This window comes from Aphelocoma coerulescens, chromosome 3, assembly GCF_041296385.1.
Source record: "Aphelocoma coerulescens isolate FSJ_1873_10779 chromosome 3, UR_Acoe_1.0, whole genome shotgun sequence".
Lineage (NCBI taxonomy): Eukaryota > Metazoa > Chordata > Aves > Passeriformes > Corvidae > Aphelocoma > Aphelocoma coerulescens.
In genome coordinates this window covers 90,914,690-90,936,929 of record NC_091016.1, presented here as the reverse complement: position 1 = coordinate 90,936,929, position 22,240 = coordinate 90,914,690, and the positions used below count along the sequence as shown (strand labels likewise).

Genomic DNA, 22,240 nt, shown 5'->3' with positions numbered 1-22,240 from the left:
GCAATCAAATAATTGATGGCTTGCCTAAAGCAGCATAAAGTTTATTCAATAAATGGTCTCTTCCAGCAGCTAGGCCTAATTTTAAAAATTCATATAGCTCCCACTGGTTCTTTGCTTGAACTCTTGAGCTACAGGCATTTTCCAGATCGGCAGCCAGAGGAACGCAGGAGAGGAACGTGTGGAATCACGCATGGTGACCACATGAGCATTAGATTGGATTCCATCCTCCTGAAATATACCCTAGCCTTTCCACCTAAGATGGTTTGTGTAACACAGTAGGCCCAGCTCCTTCCAAAACCTGTTTAATCAGAACCTTAAGAGCACAATATATTTTTTGGAGACATTTATCTAGGGATATTCAAAAATCAGTCCTTATTTGCTTTTTAAAAGCAAGGAACAATCCATAGGCAGTCTGTAGTTTAAGTAACACCCAACTGAATTAAAAAGAAAGAATTATCTATCAGAGAGTACATGAATAGTATGAATAAGTCAAACTATTCAGGCAGGACCTGCTTTTCTTAAAGCTACGCTGCCTGGACCTGACCAGATGGTTGTCCTACACATGCCATGTTACAGCACTAAGGATGATCTGCCCCATGAGCCTCCCTGGAGCTGAGGTGAGGCTGACAGGCCTGTAGTTCCCCACATTCTCCTTCCAGTCCTTCTTTAGATGGGCGTCATATTGGCTCAATTCCAGTTACCTGGGCCCTCTCCATTTGACCAGGGCTGCTAGTATGATTTAAAGTGGCTCAGTGATCACCTTCACCAGCTCCCTCAGTACCCTTGGGTCAATCCCATCCAGCCCCATGGACTTGTGTGTGTTTAAGTGGTGTAGCACATCACTGACCATTTCCCCTTGGATTATGGGGCTTCATTCCAGCCCATGGGGCTGTGTTGGGGTCCCTCCCCTGCCATGTAGCCCTGAGGGGAGGCACGGGGTTTCCCTGCCCCTGGTCAGCCTCGTTCCCCATTGGTTGGTTTGTGTTCCCCTGCACGGGAGGGACCGTCGGGTCCTGTGATTGCGGCAGTTCCTCGGCAGAGCCCGGCCATGCAGCTGGAGAAATAAACATCTCTGAAACATCTAGCAAGAATCTGTCCATAGATATTTCTTTTCCACGGGACTCCTGGTTTGATATATGCGTGTTACAGTAATCCCCGCTGTAACAGGGCTGGGTACCTGGAGAATGACTGATCTTACTATTAAAGACTGGAGCAAAGAAGACATTATGTGCCTCAGGATTTCCTTCATACTTTGTCACTACACCTGATAAAAGGATTCTCCTTCACCCTCATTTTATTTCCTGTAACAATTTTGGTTTTATTTTTTAGAATTTTTATATTTTATTGTCTTTATGGACAATTACAACATTAATAATAAGATTACAAACACTGGGTGGAGTATTATTTTTTTTAATATAATAAAGGATAGAATAACTCAGTGTTTGCTGTGCTCATCAACATGTGATTCAACCATCAGTTTCTCCTAGCAATTTTAAGCCTCAGAACTGTAGCAGCCCTGTGACACCTCCATTAGCTAAGGCAAATAACTAATGTGCTGCTTGCCCTGCAGAATCGCCTGTGTAAAGCAGGTACCATGTTCTTCAAAGCACTAGAGAGGACCAGTTTTAAGGATACAGATTCATCCACTCACTAGACTTCAGAAGATGAATCTTGCAAACCTTGTTTCTCCCTGTGTCAAGGTCTCAACTATAGTTCAGAGATCGGGAAGTCTGAATCCTTAAGTGCAAACCAACTCATTGTCTTTCCTCTTTAAAATAAAGTTGTGGGCTTTGCCCAATATTATATTAGAATAAATTTAAGGGATTGGGGGAGTAAATGAGACCCTAAATTTTAGTATTAGGTGTACATGGATGAAAATAAATTGAAAAGACAGATTATCTTAAGAGTGACTGTGACAGGTAAAACCTTTGCCCACTGAGGTACAACCAAGTAAGCTACAGAGAGAGGAGACTGACAGTTCTTCTAGGGTAACAGTACAAAAGTTATCTGCAATAAAAGTCTAGACCTTCTTGAACAGGGAAAACTGGAGAAATGGCCAACATTTACTTCACACTTAGAGCATGCAAATAGGTATTTATCATGTAATAATTAAACCCATTAAATTTACATAGCTGGAAACTTGCATTTTTGGTTTATGCTTTTATCCAATACCAACAGTAAAAGTGAAGAACAAAGCATGACTTGGGCTAGCACCTTATTACATTTGTTATAAATCTAGTTCACTGAACAGATAATAAACTATTTTTATATTCAATACCATGATATTAACTCAAACTCTTAAATTGTGTGTAATCAGCATTCAAACTCATTTTAAACCCCTATGCATCCTTCTATCATAAAAATTTTTAGAAGCATTCAATGCTTCCTCCATCTCTGAGACACCTAGATACCTTTGTTATCTCTAATTTTGGTCAATTCTGCTCCAGTCCAAACTCATTCCAGACCTTCCCCCAGGAAGGGCTAACATTTTTCTTTATGTTTTTGACAGAGGAAAAAACACTATTCATAATGGTTTTCAACAACCTCTTCCTGACTCAAACTTCTTCTTCTACGATTTACGTGGGCACCATCTGCAAATATGACATTGTACACAGGAAAGCACCAGATGGGATGCAGTCTTCTGACTCAGAGCAAAATTTCAAAGAACTGTTAAACCGCAACCACTGCATTTCCCTACCCGCTTTGAATTTCTAGATTACTTCTAAATGTAGATACAAATAGTTCAGTCTGCCTATTCAATGTAATAACCCTCCAAAGAAAAAGAATTTCTATTTGGTTTATAACATACCATGCATTCCCTAGTTTCGCAACTTTCGTAGGTGGAGGTGGTGTTGTTACTAGAGTGGTAGGCTCTGGGCTGCTAGCTACTGATCCATTATCTTTTGCTGCCAGGGCAATCATTTTCCTTTGCTTCTGAGAAAGCTTGATTCCATGAGACACCATTCTGCTGTCAATGGACATTGCAAAAAAAGATGTAAGATCATTGTCCTTTGAGATCACTCATCTTTAATCCTGCAAATTAAACTGAGAAATAATTCTTTCTTAGGTCAAAATACTTTGTTAGAGTGCCAAAAGGCAAGGAGGGGAGGGCTCAGATGGCTGGGAAGCAAAAAGAAGATTCATATCAAGCAGGACAGAAAGAAAAACATCATAGAAGTATTCTTCACATTGATATCTGTAAATGAGAACATGCAGAGTAGGAATCAAGTCTCCAAAAGAGGACTACCATCAGAGGAAGACTATTTTCTAACCTTGTGATTTTTTAGACTGTCAAGCTTAGCTCCCTTAAACCTAAAATATTCATACATAAAAAAATGTACACAACAACATACAGCCATTTCTTCTATCTGTAATAATTTTCTTTTCTACACTATTTGGATTCTTCAGTCCTGGCTGTTTTGTTTGCAGCTTCTGAATTTATCTAGCAAGCAAGCTTTTACCAGGTTCCATGAGTACTTTCCTAACCATCCTTTTTAAGAATGCCAGACCTCAAAGGTCATGAGAGTCACCTTCAGTTCTCTTCTATATATCACTACTTAAAAAATACTAGGTTTAATACACTGCCTCTTAAGAAAGCATATTTATCTTCCTGAGTCTTTTAGGATGCTTCTACAAGAAGGAACCATCCCTGCTTCTGTCTGAAGAATTGTCAACATCAAGACACAGGTGCTGGGAGATGACAGAGAATGTGAGACAAGAAACAAACTTCTCAAATACAGTACTCATTCACAAGTAATTTCCAAAGTCCTAGGGACAAGAATTAATTCTTTCTGGTTGGAAATAGAAAGGCTCAGCAGAGCAGGCCAGTTATTTAAGATACTAGCTCACTTGCTCTTTTGCAGTAGTTGACAAAACAAGGCTAGAGTAAAATAAAGGGATACATTTTGTATGCTGAAAGAAAAACAACATAATGAACTGAAGTAAACAAAGCTGTTCAAAACCAAATAGGACAACTTTTCTTCTGCTTTTTTTAAACTCTGAATGGCCTAAACCACTAAGTAAATTCATAACAACCTAGCCTATCACACTTTTTTTATAGATTTTGGTTTTTTACCAACCCTGAATTTGCCTTTGGCATGGTTCCACATCTTTGCATATTTTCTTCAATTTCCATGATGGTTCTCAGATCCATAGCAGGAGGGCTGGCAGGGCTAAATGAAAAATAAAAAGTTACCTTGCAAGGCACTGATTTTCACTCACATTCCACAGTTCCAGCCTTCACTGAAATCCTCTAAATCATACATAAGGTTGGTAACTGGTTATATAATTTATGTCTGTTTCCTCAATTATGGCAAACCTCAAATAAAACGTTTCTGACAAAACTTTTATAAATATATACATACTTAAGAGCACACTATAAAAATACTTTCAAGACTCATTATACTATGAAACAAAAAGATGTGAACTATGATTACTTTAAAAGAATTAGATACCTAAAACTATGATTACTTCAAAAAAATTAGATAGCTAAATAAGGATACTTATTTAGTAGTCAAATGCTCATGCTAATTTAAAGAGGCACTCCTCGCAGCTCTGTCCTAAAGGCTGAATTAGATCTGTCTTTGAAGAACAGTATTAAAATTATTTCACATGATAAACAGAACAGTTTTTGCAGTCAGAGCACTACATAAACATCAGTAGCATTCTCAAAATGCAGGAATCAGTCTCTTTTCCATAAATGACCTAATTTTAAACTTCCACAGAAATGAGCATGAATTAAATCTAGACATTCCCAAGCTCTACATAAAACTATAAATTAAACTCTGTGTACTTAAAGGTATCTGTAAACTAAGATGTGTTACAACTCGATTCAAGGACAGGCTTTGAAATAAACTATAAGCAGCACTTCCTCCATTTCTCCCTACAGATAAAAAATAATACTCCATTTTTTTATTAATGTACTAGTTAAACCTGTGGTGTTGATTTTTACAGCCCGTTTAAGTCTAAAGGCCTAAAAAAATCTCGAAGTACAATGGAGCTTCTAATGGCTTCAAGCATGGTCTGATTCTACAAAAACCTCTCAAGTATTTTACAAAGTATTAACCAAGCAGATGTTCTAAAAACAGGTATTAGAACTACAGACTAGTAGCAATAAAAAAACAAAAGAATAATATATAGAGCATTGCTTTTCTCAATGAATTACAATATGTACCCCTTTTATTAAATTATCAATATTTTGAGCTCATGTGTCAAGTAATGTACAATCATTTTGAAGAGCAGATGGCTTTTTAGTCTGAATAGAACATTATTAGCTTTCACTACCAAGTGTAGAACAGTGATTTTAAGTATTACTGCACCTGAAACTGGTTGCTACCCAATTAGGAGAGCTTGTAGAGTTGTGTCTGGCACTGGGAATGGACTGTGGAACGGACTGCGTCAATGCTGATCCTCCCTTGTATGACTTCATCTCCTTGTTAGGTTGAGTGGGTTTCATACCCTGACTGCATACTTTGTCCTTCATCTAAAAGTCAGGCAGAAAATTGTTGAATAAATGCTACAAACACTAATTTTTATTTCCTTAATCAAATAAACAATAACTCCCTAAAGTTGTCTACTCCATCGTAAGTACAACAGCTTCACAGAAAGACTCTAAAATACAAACTCTGCTTTTGATGGACTAGATAAACACAAACAAAAAAATTGCTAAGAAGAAATCAAACCTCAGTCCTCTCTGGATGAAATCCTTTTGTGAAGTCAGGGGACTGCAAGTCTCTGGGACTACCCAATCCTGCATAACTACCTTCAGAGTCAGATGTTAAGAGTTCTGGAAGTGATTCTATTGAGTTAGCTTTATCCAGTTTTACTGAGCCTAGAAATAAGAAAAGAGAGTAGAACTATTAAACCATGAGAGCCAGACTAAACAATGCTTAATAAACACAAAAATTATTCACTCCATATGATGAATACAAAACAACCAGAAGTTTACCTAGTCCAGAATATTAGACTGTAATAAGTATAGGCAAATTTTAGACCATCTTAAATCTTTTTTTCAAATAATATTACTCCCAGTTTTCTTCCTGTCTTACAATATACAAATAAAAACACTTTTTCTTTAAAGTCTTCCACCACCTTTTCAATAAAAAGTGGCTAATTTATTCTTTATATTCCAGAAAAAAAAAAACAAACCAACCCACAATGCATTAATAGAAATTTTCCACTCACTAAAACCACTTGAGAAAATGTCCATTATCTTTATTTGATAAAATGCATGCTTTCATGTGAACTTTGGGCACAACTTCATATGACAAACATCCTTTAAAAAAACTCTTAATCTTAAAAATTCACTATTTAAATTCAACTATAGTGTTCACTAGAAAAGAAATAATCTTTGCAATATTCCCTTCTGGAAATACAGAAATTGCATTGCATCGCATATTATACTTTATGTTCTGATTTTATACCTGAAAGGAATCTCTTTCCCACTGACCTGTAGAGGCTGGACTCTGAATAACATCTGATAGATTATATCCTCCAGAGCTGTCAGACCGTTTTCGTGGCTTCTTTTTTGCCTTAGTTTTTGCTTTTTTGAAAAGGGCTTCCCTAACAGGAAAAAAAAAAAACCAACAAAAAAAACCCAAATGCATTAAAGCCAAAGAAACTGAGCTTCAGAACTACCCATGTCAGTGTCACGTTTTTCAGTCAGCAGCAGCAGTTATACTTCAGCAGTAGTATCTGATCTCACCAGCTGGCACTAGCTGCTTGCTCCTGCTCTGCTTATGCACTGGCACAACCATTTCATAAATGATTTTGGGGGAAAAAAAGAGTCCAGGAAGAAAAGAAAAAAACTCTTTCCAATCTAGATCTAGTCTCTGGACTATTATTTTGCACACAGACTTCTGCTGAGACAGTGGAAGATGCAGCTGCTGCACAGGCTGGCACTGCCACCTAGGTCAGATTAAACCTGCTACACATCGCAGCAACTGACATAAAGCAAATTACAGACAAGTCTCCACTTTTTTTCTCTCTTCACTTCTCCTAAATTACCAAAGTTCAATAAATGCCAGAGTTGGTCTCATTTTTCCCCAACATGAACACTGCCGTTGTGATACTACAAATTTTTACAATAAAGCAGATATAGGGTGATGTTACCTAAATGTCATGTGATCCTATATATGCTATTAGGAAGAGTGAAATCAGATAAAAGGCATCTTTCATTTTAACAACACTACTAGAAATTCAGAATTATATGAATTGAAGCTACAGTGTGCTATTTCAAAGCTTTTTAAGCTGCTTTTTGTGAAGTAACTACTATGTAACTACTTAATCATTCCTGCAGCACTATCCTACAGTGCTTGGGGTGGTTATTTTTCAATCCTTGGACTGCCCAATTCCCTAGCAGCTACCACCCAGCCTTGAAAAACACTGAAAGGCTTGAAGTCTAATACAAAATAGCCTCTCAGTTCCCTTGATCTACTAGTTCTTACCTATACCAGTTCACTTAGTGCAACTTTTCCTGACACAAGTGCTCAGAACAATACACAATACTGCAGGTGAAGTTTCTTCTGAATGTTGACATTGTATCCTACTATTTGGAAGCCTTTTACCAAGTCATCCTATCATACTTCAAAGCTCTGTATTTCACTTCACAATTCTGTTAATATCAAGAAATGTAGATTATCACAATTTTTTGGAACAGATCTATAGTACATTCAAATGTGTTTTTCCTCTTTTGATTTCTCATAATTCAGTGAAGTTCAGTGAACTCCACAGTTAGTCCCACACATACAAAGATACTCTCATTACATGCACAACTCCCAAATATTGCTGTGAATGCTTATTTTGCAACCTTTACTCACACGCTACTTATAAATTGAAAGTGCTCTGCTGCAGTTTTTCAACATTTTCAAATACTTAAGGAAACTGAGAACGGTCTTTGAAAGCTCCATTTCTCAATATTTCAATTCTGAACTTAAAGGCAGTCAGGCACCAATGCAAATGAGGATTAATACCACACACAGTTCACCTAGTTAAACATATTGATGCAAAAACAGATACTTACTGAGAATTTTGTTCTGTATTCATTTCTTCCCTTAAAAAGACAAAGTTCTCTCCATCTTCAGGCTCAAAAGAACTTATGTCAGGTCCATCTGGATATGGAGTTATTACTCTCCTGACCATAGCTGGAATCTGTAGTTGTAAAAGCCATTACATTAAGTTTCTCTTAAGTTGCATGCTAGCAAATTTATGTAAGAGGACCAAAATCAATCATAATTTAAAACACTTTCACAGAACAGGTAATTAATTACTTAACAAGCTTATAAACTTAAGTTATATCTTTAAGCAAAACAGGAGAAATATTTTAAGTGAAAGACTCAAAACGCCTATGTTTCATCCATCTATAACTTATGTCAAAAAATGCTCCAAGATTTTGAAAACATTTATCTTAAAGAATATTGGACTATAATGTGTCTTGGCTTTCAGCCTTTACCATTACAGGTCAATTTTTGCATTATTCTTCTTACTGATTTTAACATCTATACAATCACCCTGAACTTTTCAGCTTTCTTCTCCTTTCTTCTAAGTATGGGATACTCTTTTCCACAGGTTTTGCTTATGCTGTTTCATGCAACAATTGTTAATTACAGAATATTAATATGTTTAATGTGTATAATTAATTTAAAAAGACGCAACTGTTGCAGCAGTAGCTCAGGAATAACGAAATACAAGCTTCTTGAGAGTGATAATAGCAGCAGCCAACTTTATCTTTTGAGTCAGATGCTCTACACTTAGCCTGTCACCTACAGACTCTGCAGGTATGTGTTTATCACTCATCTATTCTCATTTTACACTTAATCAGTTTACACTCAAGTTGTACAACTTACCATTTTCCTGTAATAAACAGAAAGATCCTTCACAACTTCATCACTTAAGACATCCAGAGTCCTAAAAAAAAAAAAAATTATTTTTAAAAACCAAATTCATCTTAGCAGCTTATTAAAAAAATCACATTAATGAAAAATTCAAATGAACATTTTGGATGAATCTCACCTACAGGTATTATCACCTATTCATGGTGGTCAGAGTCTAAAGGAAGACACTGAGCACAAAATATGAACTAATCAATGCCTTTGTTGTAAGGCAAGATTAAATACACAAACTTTCCACCTACCTTTACCTAAGGTCACAGCCAATACAGACCTATACAGTTAAGTTACCAAGAACTGGTCATTGCTTTACCTATTTCTGCATACTGTCAAGTCTTCCTGACACGTATCTAAATACTCCAAGTCTATATAAATTCTCCATAAAACTCAAACACAACACACAACATAGACATTTATGACAAAAAATAATACTAGAGCAACAAACTTGACTCAACAGAACTGTCCTGTCGACGTGAGCAGTTCTCCTTACACAAAGCTGTCAGGACTAAGTTCTGTCTCAGGTGTCTCAAATTATAAGTCTTTCTACCCAACACTAACAGAAGATAATTCATATTAGCAATTTCTGCTAGATAGACTGTAGATACAGTCTTAATCACAGTAAGAATGTTGCATGTTCTTTCTAGGCTTAAGATGAAACAAATCTAGATTCCAAGTAATATTTAAGGCAATGTTATTAGATTTTTACTCTTCTCTCCAAAATCAAAGGTTATAATGCTTATATTTTATAAAGATATGAAGAGGGAAAATGCTTGAAATTCACTTGTATCTGTGATGCAAGTGAAGCCACTGAGTGACATGGCAATGAAATTCTGGCATTCTGAACTGTTTCAGATCTCTAAAAACTTCTATAAGTGAAAAGAAGTCTGACAAAAAGGACAGAGAGGACTAACAATAGAGATTTTTTTTCTTTGGCTGGGTTTTTTGGTGGGTTTTTTTTTTTAGGTTTTGCTAGAAAAGAACTTCAATCAGTGCTGATAAGGTCTGCTCTGAGAAGGTGACATGTACTTAGGAAGCAACCTGAAGGCCTGTCCAAAAGCATCAAGAGAAGGAAGGCCAGAGCACACCTTCAGCTTCTCAGAACTTTAGAGGAATCACTGTGGAAAGCAAGGATAATAAATTAATTTGTACAGCTCTCACTGCAGACACTAAAGCAAAAAGACTGCCAGATGGTAAGCCCATCCTCTTTAGAAAAGGCAGCAGCTATATAATAAACCTATTTAAAATGAATCAAATATGTATCATAATAACCATGTTTAAAAAAAACCCCACCCAAACAAGCAATCCCAAAACAAACAAAAAACCCACACAATAATCACCATCCCCCCCCCAAAAACCTCCAAATGGAGGTGGGAACCCTTCCCCACTCCCCAGCAGTTTTATGCATCTTCAAAAAAACTTTTAAAACCCCGAAAAAGGCTAGGCCTAATGTTAAAGCCACTGAATTCAAGAGAGGCTCTTCTTGCCAGACTGCAACATATGGTTTTGTACTATAGAACTGGTACAGTATGTACAGATATTTAACTAGTTTCTCTCTCCCTAACTGGCAAAAATGAGCCTACCTCTAACCTAGCAGCATTCAGTGGCATTTTAACATTAAACTGTCCATATTAGTTCTTCCAATCCTTTTGCCTTTTTGGGATATTTAAGTTTTACAACTAATACATGAACACATTTGCATTCCTGCTTACCTTGCTTCAAGCAAAGCTGCCATATTGAGTCCTATGAACTGCAAGCAGGACAATTTTAGCTGTTCAGCATTATACATTGCTGAGAACTCCAACAGCTCAGCAGCATTCTTTAAGGTAACTGCAGAAACAAAACACAACACACTACATTAGATAATTGGCTGTAGTATCAAGCAGCTGTTTTAAGACATTGTACAGCATGAGCTAGTCATTGAAACATCATATACTACCCCATTCCTAGAAAAAATGCTAACACTCAAATGGCCTAAACTATAGGAAGCTCCATGTAACTTTGTAGCAGCGTGTATGCAATGGCTGCTTCACAGAACTAAAAAGCTCTATCTACAAACAGATCAGTTTCAAAATATTAAAACCCAGAAGTCCAAAATAAAAGGGAAAAAGAAATTTAAAAATAGTGAGTTTCAAGTACAGCATAAACAGTTGTTAAACTTCCAAATGTTCCAGAAAGAACAAAATAAGTGGAGTGAAAGAGGAGAGAGGGAACACTAAATACAAGGACAGAAATAGAAAGAGAATTCACTTAATCATATTTTAAAGAAAAGAAACTTTAATTCAATGAAATAAAGGTTTTATACGGGTTTGGGGGTGGTTAGATTTCTTTTTTTTTTTTTACTTTTTTTTATTAAAGACCATGAGATGAAGATGATGCATAAGGAATGGAAGATTATACTAACCTAGAATATTGCTCAGACTAAAGAAGTAACTATTAGCAGACATGCAATGAACGTCAAAATATAATCAGCTAAAAGGAAGATACACAAATTCTGTGCCACAAAAGGCAAGAACATCTAAAAATACCATTTTTTAATCTCTAACCCTTTAAATTACAAGCGGAAGAACTCACGTTTTTCTGCAATGGCTACTTCACAGATTTCTTTGAGTCTGGATATCAGAAGTTGGTCTGCTACCACAAGAACGTTACATATGAATTCCACATTTTGAGAATCTGGAAAACAAAGCATCATGTAAAACACTGTGGGCAAATCAAAAGCAACTATAACATATACAGCTTCAGTGAGCTTTTACCAAAGCGCAATTATAGCGGCTTCACAAATTGGGATGGGGTTTTAACAGCAGAAGGAATAGCTTAGAAGAGCACCAACCATCAACTTTTTGAAGCAACAGAAGGAAGGAAAAGGAAAACTGCAGTTTGACAAACTAAAGAATAGGTAAAACGAGGCCTGGGGTACTGCTATCACCTCAAACTCTGAAGCAAGAATCAAGAATTTTGATTTTTTTACATATAACTTCAACACAACCATATTAAGTTTTGAACTTCTGTTTTAAAAATACAAAAATTGCAAGAGCTACACTTGAAAATATATTAATGGCACCTTTTATGGCAAGAGCTTCATCTGTATACAGGTAATCCACAATTATCTGTAGTATGTCAGAATGGATGGGCATTTCCAGAGCTGAACAGGTAGCCTAAATAGCCAAAGTATATTAAAAAAAAAGAAAAGAAAAATAAGAAAGAGTAAAAGAAGCTGACCACTTGGAATAAAATACAAAATTAAGACAGTAATTATATTAAGAAAATGACTCAGATCGAGGGTCACATTTTTGAAGTTAAACAATTACTTAAGCATTTGTACAAAATCTGTCCAAGTTTCTCAATTCAGAATTGATTGCAGCAGAGCAATTAAAATCTGTTCTGAATAAACACCCATGAAACAGTTTCATGTTTGATCGCTTTGATCATCTACTCTAACAATCCTCCTTGATTATATTCCTTTACCCACAACTGTCTAAAAGTAGAACTACAGGAACCCTCCATGCCAGTACTGAATTGCTTTCCTTTCAAGGTAGAAAGACCTAAAGAAATCACAAGTTCCCAAATAACAATAATATTGAAGTAGTCACTATTGTTAATGCCTCTGAAAATAAGGTCCTCATCGAGCCCTCCCTTTGAAGAACCACCTTAACCATTAGGGTAAAGCCTTTATAAGAGCAAACATTAGCCATTAAACCACGTAACTGTCACTCACTATTTGTGTTTATGCAAACTGTGTTTGTGCAAATTGTGTTTATGCAATATCACTGCTTAACAACTTCGGTTTACTTCAGGTGGCACTCAAGTAAAGCTTCATACTAAAATATTTATTTTGCTTTAGAACATACTACTGGTATTGACACATTTTCCTTCTAAAGTTTAAAAACCTCTTACAGACATTAAGATTTTTATATAACATCTATGGCCCTTGCTTCATAAAATATTTACTTATTAGTTTAGGTTGATTTAGATTTACTACTTACAAATTAATAGGTAACTTAAGAAGTACATACTACTGATACAGAAATCCATTACAGTAATGGACACTCAACACTTAAAAAAAAACCCCTTAAATAAATAATTTATCTCACAGTGTTTCAAATATGTTTTCTCAGGGATGACTTAGGAAAAGGCAGCACAGTTAACCTAGAGCACAGGTAAAGCTCTGTTCTACAGCAGAACAGAACTGCCAGTACTTCACCAGGTTCTTAATGGATTGCCAGAAAGCAAAGAAATTCGAGGAACTCCTGCACACTGCTTTAATTTTCAGTCTCAGAAAAATCCTTCTCCACTTACACCTTCGTCTCTTTCCATAAACACTATCAATAGTACTCAGGTAGTTAAACAGAGGTATTTAGTGAAATTACAATGTCCAGGAACAACCAGGACATTGAAACACAGCTAGCAAATAGGAACCAAGACACATTAAAGATCTACAACTTTTGAAAGAGCAGTTGGTGACTAAGTAGCATAGTCCCTGATACCCTGTTTCATTTAACAGCAAAAGGGAGCTGGAATTCTATACATTGACTCTGGATCCTGCTGTCTCTTGCACTCAGTACACATGACAAGCTATTCCAAACTGCATACTATTTAAACTGTAAGATCTTTTACAGAAAGAAAATGAAAATTCATCCAAAGTAGTATCCCATAAGAACAGTCCAGTCAGTGTTTTTATAAATCCATTAACTAGTTCAAACTAAACCCCAAAAACAAAAGCAGTAAGCTCCTTCCATATACAGCATTACATTTATTACTCTTATTTAATATACAATCTCAATAGTATGAATAGAGTAACCAAAAAATGTGGCTTGTGGGGTTTTTTTCTTGCAAACAGAATCCAGGAATCTGGCCCTTCCTTTTCCCTAGTATTTAGGATATGTTATTATAGGAAAAACTGAAAAGCTGTCGCTTACTTGATGCAAAAAAAAAGACCATACCATCACACATGGTTTTGGCACACTTACCTCAATCCATGAGCTGCTTAACATGCTGTGAAAATAATCTGTAAAGAAAGGCATTTCAGTTCAAGATGCAATAAAATGACAGTTAAAAAAGATAATATAACTTATGTTATATAAATATATATAAAAATACACACACATACCAAGTCTTGCACAAAGTACACACTTATGACATGGGAATTCCTTTCCATCTAAAGATTTCAGGGTCACATCGCAGAGGTATGAACTAGAAGATATTTAATAGCATCAGAACGGTGACTATTCAGAAGATCTATAAGTTGTAAACTCTACAAATAAATGTTTCCTTTAACAAGTTAGGATTTATCCTTTGAAATAAAATACACCTGAACTTTAATAATACCACAGAACATGAACCTAAAAGTACAGGCACAATACTTTCCAGGGAGAATTTTTTTGTCCGAATTTGAGCTTTAAAAATTCCATCTGAAATACTTCCTTCAAAACACAGTCAATTACTGTTTCAAAACTGCTATGACTAAATAAATTAATTATGGCTAATTTTAGTCAATCTTAAATGGTCCATGTTAAGTTACCTATTTTTTCAATATCAGGAGGTACCATAGGCCTTGATGATGCATTTTAAGAATGAAGCAATCCAAATTCTGTGAAAACGCTACTTTCATGCAATGTTGCTTTTATTATATAAATAGACTGCTTTCATTATATAAATAGACTATTCAAGATTTTGGGTATAAGTAACTCGACCACATCAACGGAATTAAAAAACAAACATCACTTTGCTAAAAGCAGATTAGAAAACACACTATGCATTTCCTTATTTCCAATCCATACAGTCTTATTGTCGCAGCAAGCAGATTTACAGAAGTGAAATTGCTTTTGACTGGACTACCCATAACATTTCTTCTGGCATTAGCATTCTATGACAGTTAATCCATAGAACACATTAGGTGCAGTAAAAAGAAACAAAGACATACCACACATAATCTATCCCCAATTACTAATTTATAGATCAAGTCTATAAACATATATGGAGAACTTCCAAATCTGAGTTACTGTGATAGAGAGAACTGAACACCAGAAGTTAAAATGCAGCTGGATCAACCTTAGTCCACACTTAAGAGGTAAAGAGATGACATAAGAGGAAGATGATGGGGTAGGGGAAACTTGATTAAAAAAATTACCATTTCTTCTGATTTAACTTTGGTTTATTCCCATTCTTCTTGTTGACAACGTTAATTTTTCCATTTTCTAATCTGACTCCATCCAACCTGCAAATTATTAACATTAGTAATAAGCAATACAATTAGTATACAGTTCAAACCATTAAGAGCAGTTTCACAAAGTAATAGTACTTCAGTGGGCTCATACTGTGAATACAAAAATGAATCATCATACAAAAATAGAAAGGGACAGTTGTTATTTGAAAAGTCTTCAAGGCAGATGCAAAATGTAACTGACATTCTTTCCATATCTTAGATATGTGACACTGAACCATGCCATAAATCAAATTCCTCCTGATGGGAGAGGATTTTCTAAAAGTCCTTGCAAGGAGTTTCAAAGATAAACCAAGACTTTTCCTTGAGTTTCAATGCTGCTGGATAGTTGTTTATTAAGTCTTATCAGAAGAACAGAGCCAGTAGCGTGGCCCAGGTACAGCACAGAGCACAGAAAACAGGAGAGAAGTCTCTAATTATCAAGATTTACACAGCCTTTTAAAGATAATTTAACCAATAGTTACTAAAAACGTACATTATTTTCACTTTCCTACCAATTATTCAGTAACACGGGCAGGACCTGTGGAATTCTCTATCCAATCATTCCAAACTACTTTTACTGCAGAATATGGAGTAGTAGAAGGAGAAGAAGATTTAGAGAACAACATCAATCCTCCATTTTGATACTTTTATCTATTTACTACAAAGAAAAGCCCAAAACCTCTAAATTTTTCACCCTGTGACAATCTTACACAGTAATCTATCACCTAATTCACACCACTGTATTTTCTAGTTCTTGTCTGACTGTTGGTAATTTTTTCCAAGGTTGAAAGTTAAAACAGTTTTGTTCAGGGGGGTAAGAACCCTTAAAAACAGGCAGAGAAATATTCTTGGCACTCTGGGTTCCTACAATATGTATTTATTATCTTACATGAAACCTATACTGTATAGTTAAGGGCAAAGTTCAATACTACAGGGTCAAAAATCTAGAAGTAAAAATACATAGCGCTACCAGTCAGTAAAGTGAGCAAAGACAGTGGCTGGGAAGAGATGCAAGTTTAAGCACAGGCTTTTTTAGCATCCTAATTCATCAAGAAGGCTTCTGAATGGGATGGTAAAGACACAGGAGTGCTGCTGGTGGATTACAAAGTAATACACCTTTAAAGGCAAAATACTTTACCATGGAAATGTTACTTAGGAACTCCGTTTTAGCAGCAGCTTTGATCTTGGCTGTGCATGCAAGAAGTACAGTCAAGAAAACTGCCCTGAAAAAGCTCATTCCCCTCTTTTGAAAGGACAAAAGCAGAAAAAACCCCCAAACTGATTAATGCAGTTCTACAGACACATTTGATCTCAATTCCATTTGCTTCACCATGTAATATAAAAATTACATCAGTTGAACAAGAATTTAACTTTGCTGTTTTATACTAAACATGTTTGCTGTCTGTGAAAAGACTGTGAAAAGACCACAGTACAGAAATTAATCAACCCAAAACTCAGTTTGATCAGCTGTCTCCAACTAACAAGTATTGATGTTTTTGACAGCCTTTATGGAAAGTCAGATGATTTGAATCAGATATCTGTCGTGACGGAGGGAAAGCCCGGACGCTCAATATGAGTGGATCAGCAGGATTCCGTTTATTAATCATACTGAAGTTTCTTATATACTAACAATAATAGGCTTATGAATATTTGTAAAGGCACATTCTAAGTGGTTCACGGAGTTTTAGCTGACTTCTTAACCCCTCCTAGCTCCTCTTCTGTGGTCAGCAATTCTCTTTCTTCTTTGTCTTTTCTAACCCACAGTATTTTATTGTTTTACTGCCAAAAACTCAACCTTGCTAACTCTGCAATAAAACACTTCGCTAAGCAATAAGAACTCAATGGAAGCCCTGTTGTTGAGCAGGAGAACTTGTAGCTTTTTGCAACTTCATTTGTTACACAAAATGCATGCCATCAAACTGCAGGGGTTTGATGTGCCCTTTTTCACGTAGCCAATCTTCCACAATATTCCCTTTCCCACAATCTTCCTCAATATTTCCCCCGATAGATATCAAATCCCACAGAGCCTATGCCTTAAAAGATACTGTCATGGTTAACTCAGCTGACTAAAGACCACACACTCACTCACTCACTCACTCTCCCCTCACCACCCACCAGTGGGATGGGGGAGAGAATTCAGGAAAAAAATAGTAAAATTTGTGGGTTGAGATAGACAGTTTTAATAGGGCAGAAAATGAATGAAAAATAATAATAATGCTAACAGAATAAGCATACACAAAACAAGTGATGCACAAACAGTGATGGAACAGCTCACCATCCACCAACCTGAAACTCCTATATGCACTGGAATTAAGCCCAGCCAGTTCCCAAGTAGTATCCCCTTATCATCTCCCTCTAGTTTCTATTCTAACATTAGTGTCTTAATTTCCATTACTGCCATAACAACTAAAGTTAGATCAGCTTACATAAAAACACTCCATGGAGAGCTTGTCAAAATATAAGTGCATTTCCCTTCACCTACCTTCCACTTAAATTGCTGAGTCCAAACTTCTTTGCTGCACTTTGCAACATTTTAATGAGGTTAGCTTCTTCACCAGCTTTGCCTTTTTTAGATTTGCTCTTCTGTTTTTCATTTATAACTTGCACTTGATTATTTCTATAAATCTCAAATGCAGACTTTCCATTAACATTTTCATCAAAACTCATTTTGCTCAGATTAGAAATTAAAGTATCTTGATTTTCATCTGATTTTTCTTTATATGGGATTTTTGGCTTGTAACCATGAGTCAAAAGATCACAAGTATCAGTGTATATGAACTGCAGAAGGTAGCCAAACAGATCTGGATGGACTTTCTCAATTACATAAAGATCACATCCAACAGCATCTTCATCTTTACGGTAGATGTCTGGAGTGTCTAGCTGGTTGTCACTGGAGACAAAGAGCTTCTTGAAGAAGTCGGAGCGTACAGCCAAGATGTATTTATGCACGGGGTACATTCTTGTGCCAATCTGAAAAGTTACATCATGGATGCTGTCCATTTCGTCTGTTTCATCTAAGAGTTTGCCAAAATCCATTCCAAAACTTGATAGTGACACACTTGGAATTTCATACAGACTAGAACAAAATGAAATCCATAATCAAACACCATTTACAAGCTTCATAACATTTTACATAGTATGTTTAATGAAGAGGATGATGCTGTTACAGTTTGGTTTCTTTGTGTTTTTTCTTACATTGCTGCACTGCTCAACATTTCTTGTCCTGTTCTTTACAAAAATAACTAATAATATGGTATTTAGGCAATTAAACTACACAAATAAGACCTGTCTAGCTTCAGAATATCAAATATAGTATTTTGCCTTTATACTGTACCAGCATTATCAGAACTATCTTATCTTTATCTCATTTTTCCAACATGAAAACACAGAAATGTTTGCTGTATTTCGTGTTACAAACTAAAGCAACAAGGAAAAAAAGCTAATGTTTAGCTATTTATCACATCTGTTGGAAACTATTATGAGAGCATAAGAAACATGGTCCAGTATTCTATTTATTTATTTTACTTTACACATTTCTTTCCAAACAAACAAAAATTCACTTGTCACTTTTATTTAAAAGCTGATTATTGGTGATTACTGAAGAGGTGAATTTCTACAGTATTTAGAACTCAAGAGTGTGTTAGGAAATACATGGCAAATGCTTGCCTTAAACACTTCAGAGAAAACATCCATACTGCCTATTATTATGCAAATATATAAGCTGAGGCCTTTGGGTAACTTCAACATAATTACTAAGAAGTGCTATTCTCTAGCAATATGGATAACTATATTTACTATGACTTCTCTATGAGCCAAAAAACAGTTTGGAAAAGAATGATTCAATTGCAATAACACACAGAAAAGGGAAAAATTACAGCTGTTGTTATTTTTAATATACCTGGTTTTAGGATCTGACTGTAATACAGCAAAATTACAGCCACTAGGATCAGTGGCAATACTGACAGCTCGGTGGACAAATGTCAGCTTCTGAAGTCGAATTCTTTCATACACACTGGTTGTGTCATGTTCACAAGACACATCACATGAAGGATGCTGAAGGCTTGATACAAGTTCTGTAAAAAAAAACAAAAGGAAGTGAATACACATCACAGAAAGATCCTGCTAATTAAAATGCAACCAATACACAAAAAAGACAAGACTATGACTTCTGTATGTCCTTTGATGGAGTAATTGAGCAAGACTAAATCATGCTGAAGATTTCAGCTTGCTTATTTACAGAATATATAGGAGGAGAGCTGACAGTTTCACTTAAAATCTTGTGCTGTACAAGACAGGTATGTTCCTTCCAGAAAAACAAACCATCAGGACCTACTTTCAGCAATATGAGCCAAGTTAATAAGGTGGAAGTTGCTTTGGACCCTGTATTGTGCCCAGGTAAGGGGACTGGGAAATAGATTTCACAGACTTAGCAGTGGAAGCAAGTATATGCTCCTTCTTTTACTCAATACCAATTCTCTTAGGACTCATCATCTGTGACAAGACCATTACACTAGACCCTTGTGCTACTACTACTCTTCAGAAGTACTTTTCTTTACAGAAATCTCCACCTAAAGGTTAACTGAAAGCTGCAAAGTAAATCTTAGTATTACTGAGAAAGAGTACAGCAGCAGTCAGAGCTAAGAACTGTCAGTCACAGAGGAAAGAACAAACTCACCACATAATACTGATAGAGACTGTAAAGATTCAATTAAACTTTTTTATTGATTTAAAGTATTTAAAAACCACTAAGAAATCACAGCTAACCTTTCTTTTCTGAGCTTTTTTTCCCTTCTTCCAGCCACTTCCCTGTAAAGGCTTCACCATCCTGTGTCACAAACATTATTTCATTCCCATTTAATGCAACATCAGACATGAAGACTTGCCGGCCATACACCCAACGACACTGCTTCATGGAGTTGTTAGATGACTTCCAACAAAACACCTACAACATCAAATTTTTAAAGAAAGGAAAGATCTTCACATCATATAAAAGCAATTACATATTACACACTACTTTTTTAAACACAAGAACATGCCATCTCAAAGTTGCATATAAAAGGAGAAGACATTCTTCAGAATTTTAGGATAAAGTGTTATGAGCACCTATTAGAGAGAATCCACAAGGAAAAGAAAAAATCTATTGTGATATTAAGATCCATTTCCTCATGAAAGGCATTTGAAAAGCTTCTCCAAATATTCAAATATCTTCACAGCAGTCATCTATAGGACAGGTTTTACTGACATCTCAACAAGGACAGTAAAAGGTGTCAAGTCAAGAAACAAGTTTTATCTAGTTCTTAATTTACAGATTTGTCCAACTGGTTTGCTTATAAATCAGACAAAATTCAAAGCTAGCACACTGGAAATTTAAACCATTTTGTGTTAATTGTTTGACAAAAAAATCTCAGATTTCTCTGTACCAGTCAAGGTTTGGAAAGGAGATCATGACCAAACACAAACTTTAAAAGCTGAAGCACAGCAAGACACCAACAAGGTATACTGTGCATGTCTGAAAGACAGCCCGAAGCAAGGTAAAGCCCAAATGTGGCATTAGCAGTGCTAACTAAAGTCAGGCTTTCATTTTCTCCTACTGAAGGACCTGCACAGAGGGAGGCAACAAAAGGAGTCGAGTAACTTATTTCCTTTCTCCTCCCTACGAATCACAGAATGTTGAAATTGAAAGGGATCTCTGGAGGCTGTCTAGTCTAACTCTCTGCTCAAGCAGGACCACCCAGAGCCAGCTGCCCAGGAGCATGTCCAGACAGCTTTTGAGTATTTCCAAGCACAGTGATTTCACAACCTTAACTGGCAACCTGTGACAGCGCTGGACCACCCTCAGTGCTTCCTGATACTCAGATAGAGCCTCCTTTATTTCAGTTTCTGCCCATTGCCTCTGGTTCTGGCTCTGGGCACCATTGAAAAGAACCTGGCTCTATCTTCTTTACATCTTCTCTTCGAGTATGCATATACAAGATTCCCCTTGTGACTTTTATTTTCTAGGCTAAACAGTACTCCCTTAAAGAAAATGCAATCAAGCCAGACCAGGAATTACAAGTGATAAGATCCCATCCTTCTTCTTACTCAATAACTTATAATGCCTGGAAGCGCTAAAGATTCCAGTACTTGTCAGTATTCAACATGGAAAGATATGAAATGTACATGGACATAGTTCCTCTGATGCAGGAAGATCAAGTAGTTTCTTACTTCAAAGCAGTGTCCCAAAGATGTTGAAGGGGTACTACCAATACTACAGATGCTAGAGGCTACATCCCACGTGATCAAATACTGAATTGAAAGTTTATAATCTCTGAGACAACTAATGACATAATGAAAAGATACGATCATCTCAAAATGTAATTCAGCCAAATTCAAGGAAAGGAAAGGAAATAACCACATTGCCCCTTATTTTGATATACAAGCTCAGTTTTTAACATTCTTTAAGAAGGCATTTTAGTAGAAAAAGCTTCTTTGTAAACACCACTAGATGGCAGTGAAGGTTGAGATCTCCCAGTGAGCACATCAAGAAAAAGAATTTTGTAGAGTCCTGTAAACCAGTACTTAAAAACGAGTAAGGGAAGAAAACAATAAATTCACCACAGCATTCCAATTCTAAGACAATACAGCATCCACATTTAAAGTAAATACTAAATGATTCACCAGGTTTAGGTGCAACATTTGACAATAAAAGGGACATTTCATCTACAAACAGCTGTGTTTCAGCAAAGGCTCTAAAACCTCAAGTCCAGAGACTACTTCTGAAAGTTGTAAAGGTGCCTGGGGTAAGTGGGGTGATAGGTGAGATGGGAATAAAAAAAACATCAACAAAAAGAACCTAAACCACATACACGAATGTGTATGTAAAAACAAAGTTTACACCTTCACTGAAAGGCATTAGAAGTCCATAGATTTAAAAATGAACTATTGCACATTACTTTTGTAATCTTCCCATGGCCCTAAAAAAAACCAAAATCACCAGCAGCTCTACAGAAAAGAATTGACTGGGGAACAATAAAAAGAACTTTTTCAAATACATGAAGGGCAATAGGCAGTGTAAAAATAACATCAGCCCATCACAGGGTGAGGACGGTCACCCCACAAACAGGGACACAGACAAGGCACAGGTGTTTAACACATTCTTTGCCTCTGTCCTCAA

At 36.1% G+C, this 22,240-nt stretch overlaps 1 protein-coding gene across 3 annotated transcripts in view; it reads right to left on the bottom strand.

Annotated features, from left to right (window-relative positions):
- Positions 1-22,240, bottom strand: part of IBTK (inhibitor of Bruton tyrosine kinase) — a 57,346-nt gene that overhangs the window by 14,227 nt on the left and 20,879 nt on the right. For 2 of the 3 annotated variants that reach the window (XM_069011261.1, XM_069011262.1), the window contains exons 10-25: positions 19,852-20,029; positions 18,986-19,160; positions 17,570-18,163; positions 15,013-15,099; positions 13,993-14,075; positions 13,853-13,890; positions 11,947-12,040; positions 11,457-11,558; positions 10,595-10,712; positions 8,844-8,904; positions 8,021-8,148; positions 6,449-6,561; positions 5,682-5,830; positions 5,319-5,482; positions 4,080-4,172; positions 2,810-2,968 (exon numbers count right to left, since the gene is read on the bottom strand). In XM_069011261.1, coding sequence (XP_068867362.1) covers positions 2,810-2,968; positions 4,080-4,172; positions 5,319-5,482; positions 5,682-5,830; positions 6,449-6,561; positions 8,021-8,148; positions 8,844-8,904; positions 10,595-10,712; positions 11,457-11,558; positions 11,947-12,040; positions 13,853-13,890; positions 13,993-14,075; positions 15,013-15,099; positions 17,570-18,163; positions 18,986-19,160; positions 19,852-20,029 — 2,336 coding nt within the window. The remainder of the gene's footprint in view (positions 1-2,809; positions 2,969-4,079; positions 4,173-5,318; positions 5,483-5,681; positions 5,831-6,448; positions 6,562-8,020; positions 8,149-8,843; positions 8,905-10,594; positions 10,713-11,456; positions 11,559-11,946; positions 12,041-13,852; positions 13,891-13,992; positions 14,076-15,012; positions 15,100-17,569; positions 18,164-18,985; positions 19,161-19,851; positions 20,030-22,240) is intronic. The other variant, XM_069011263.1, reaches the window with a different exon arrangement.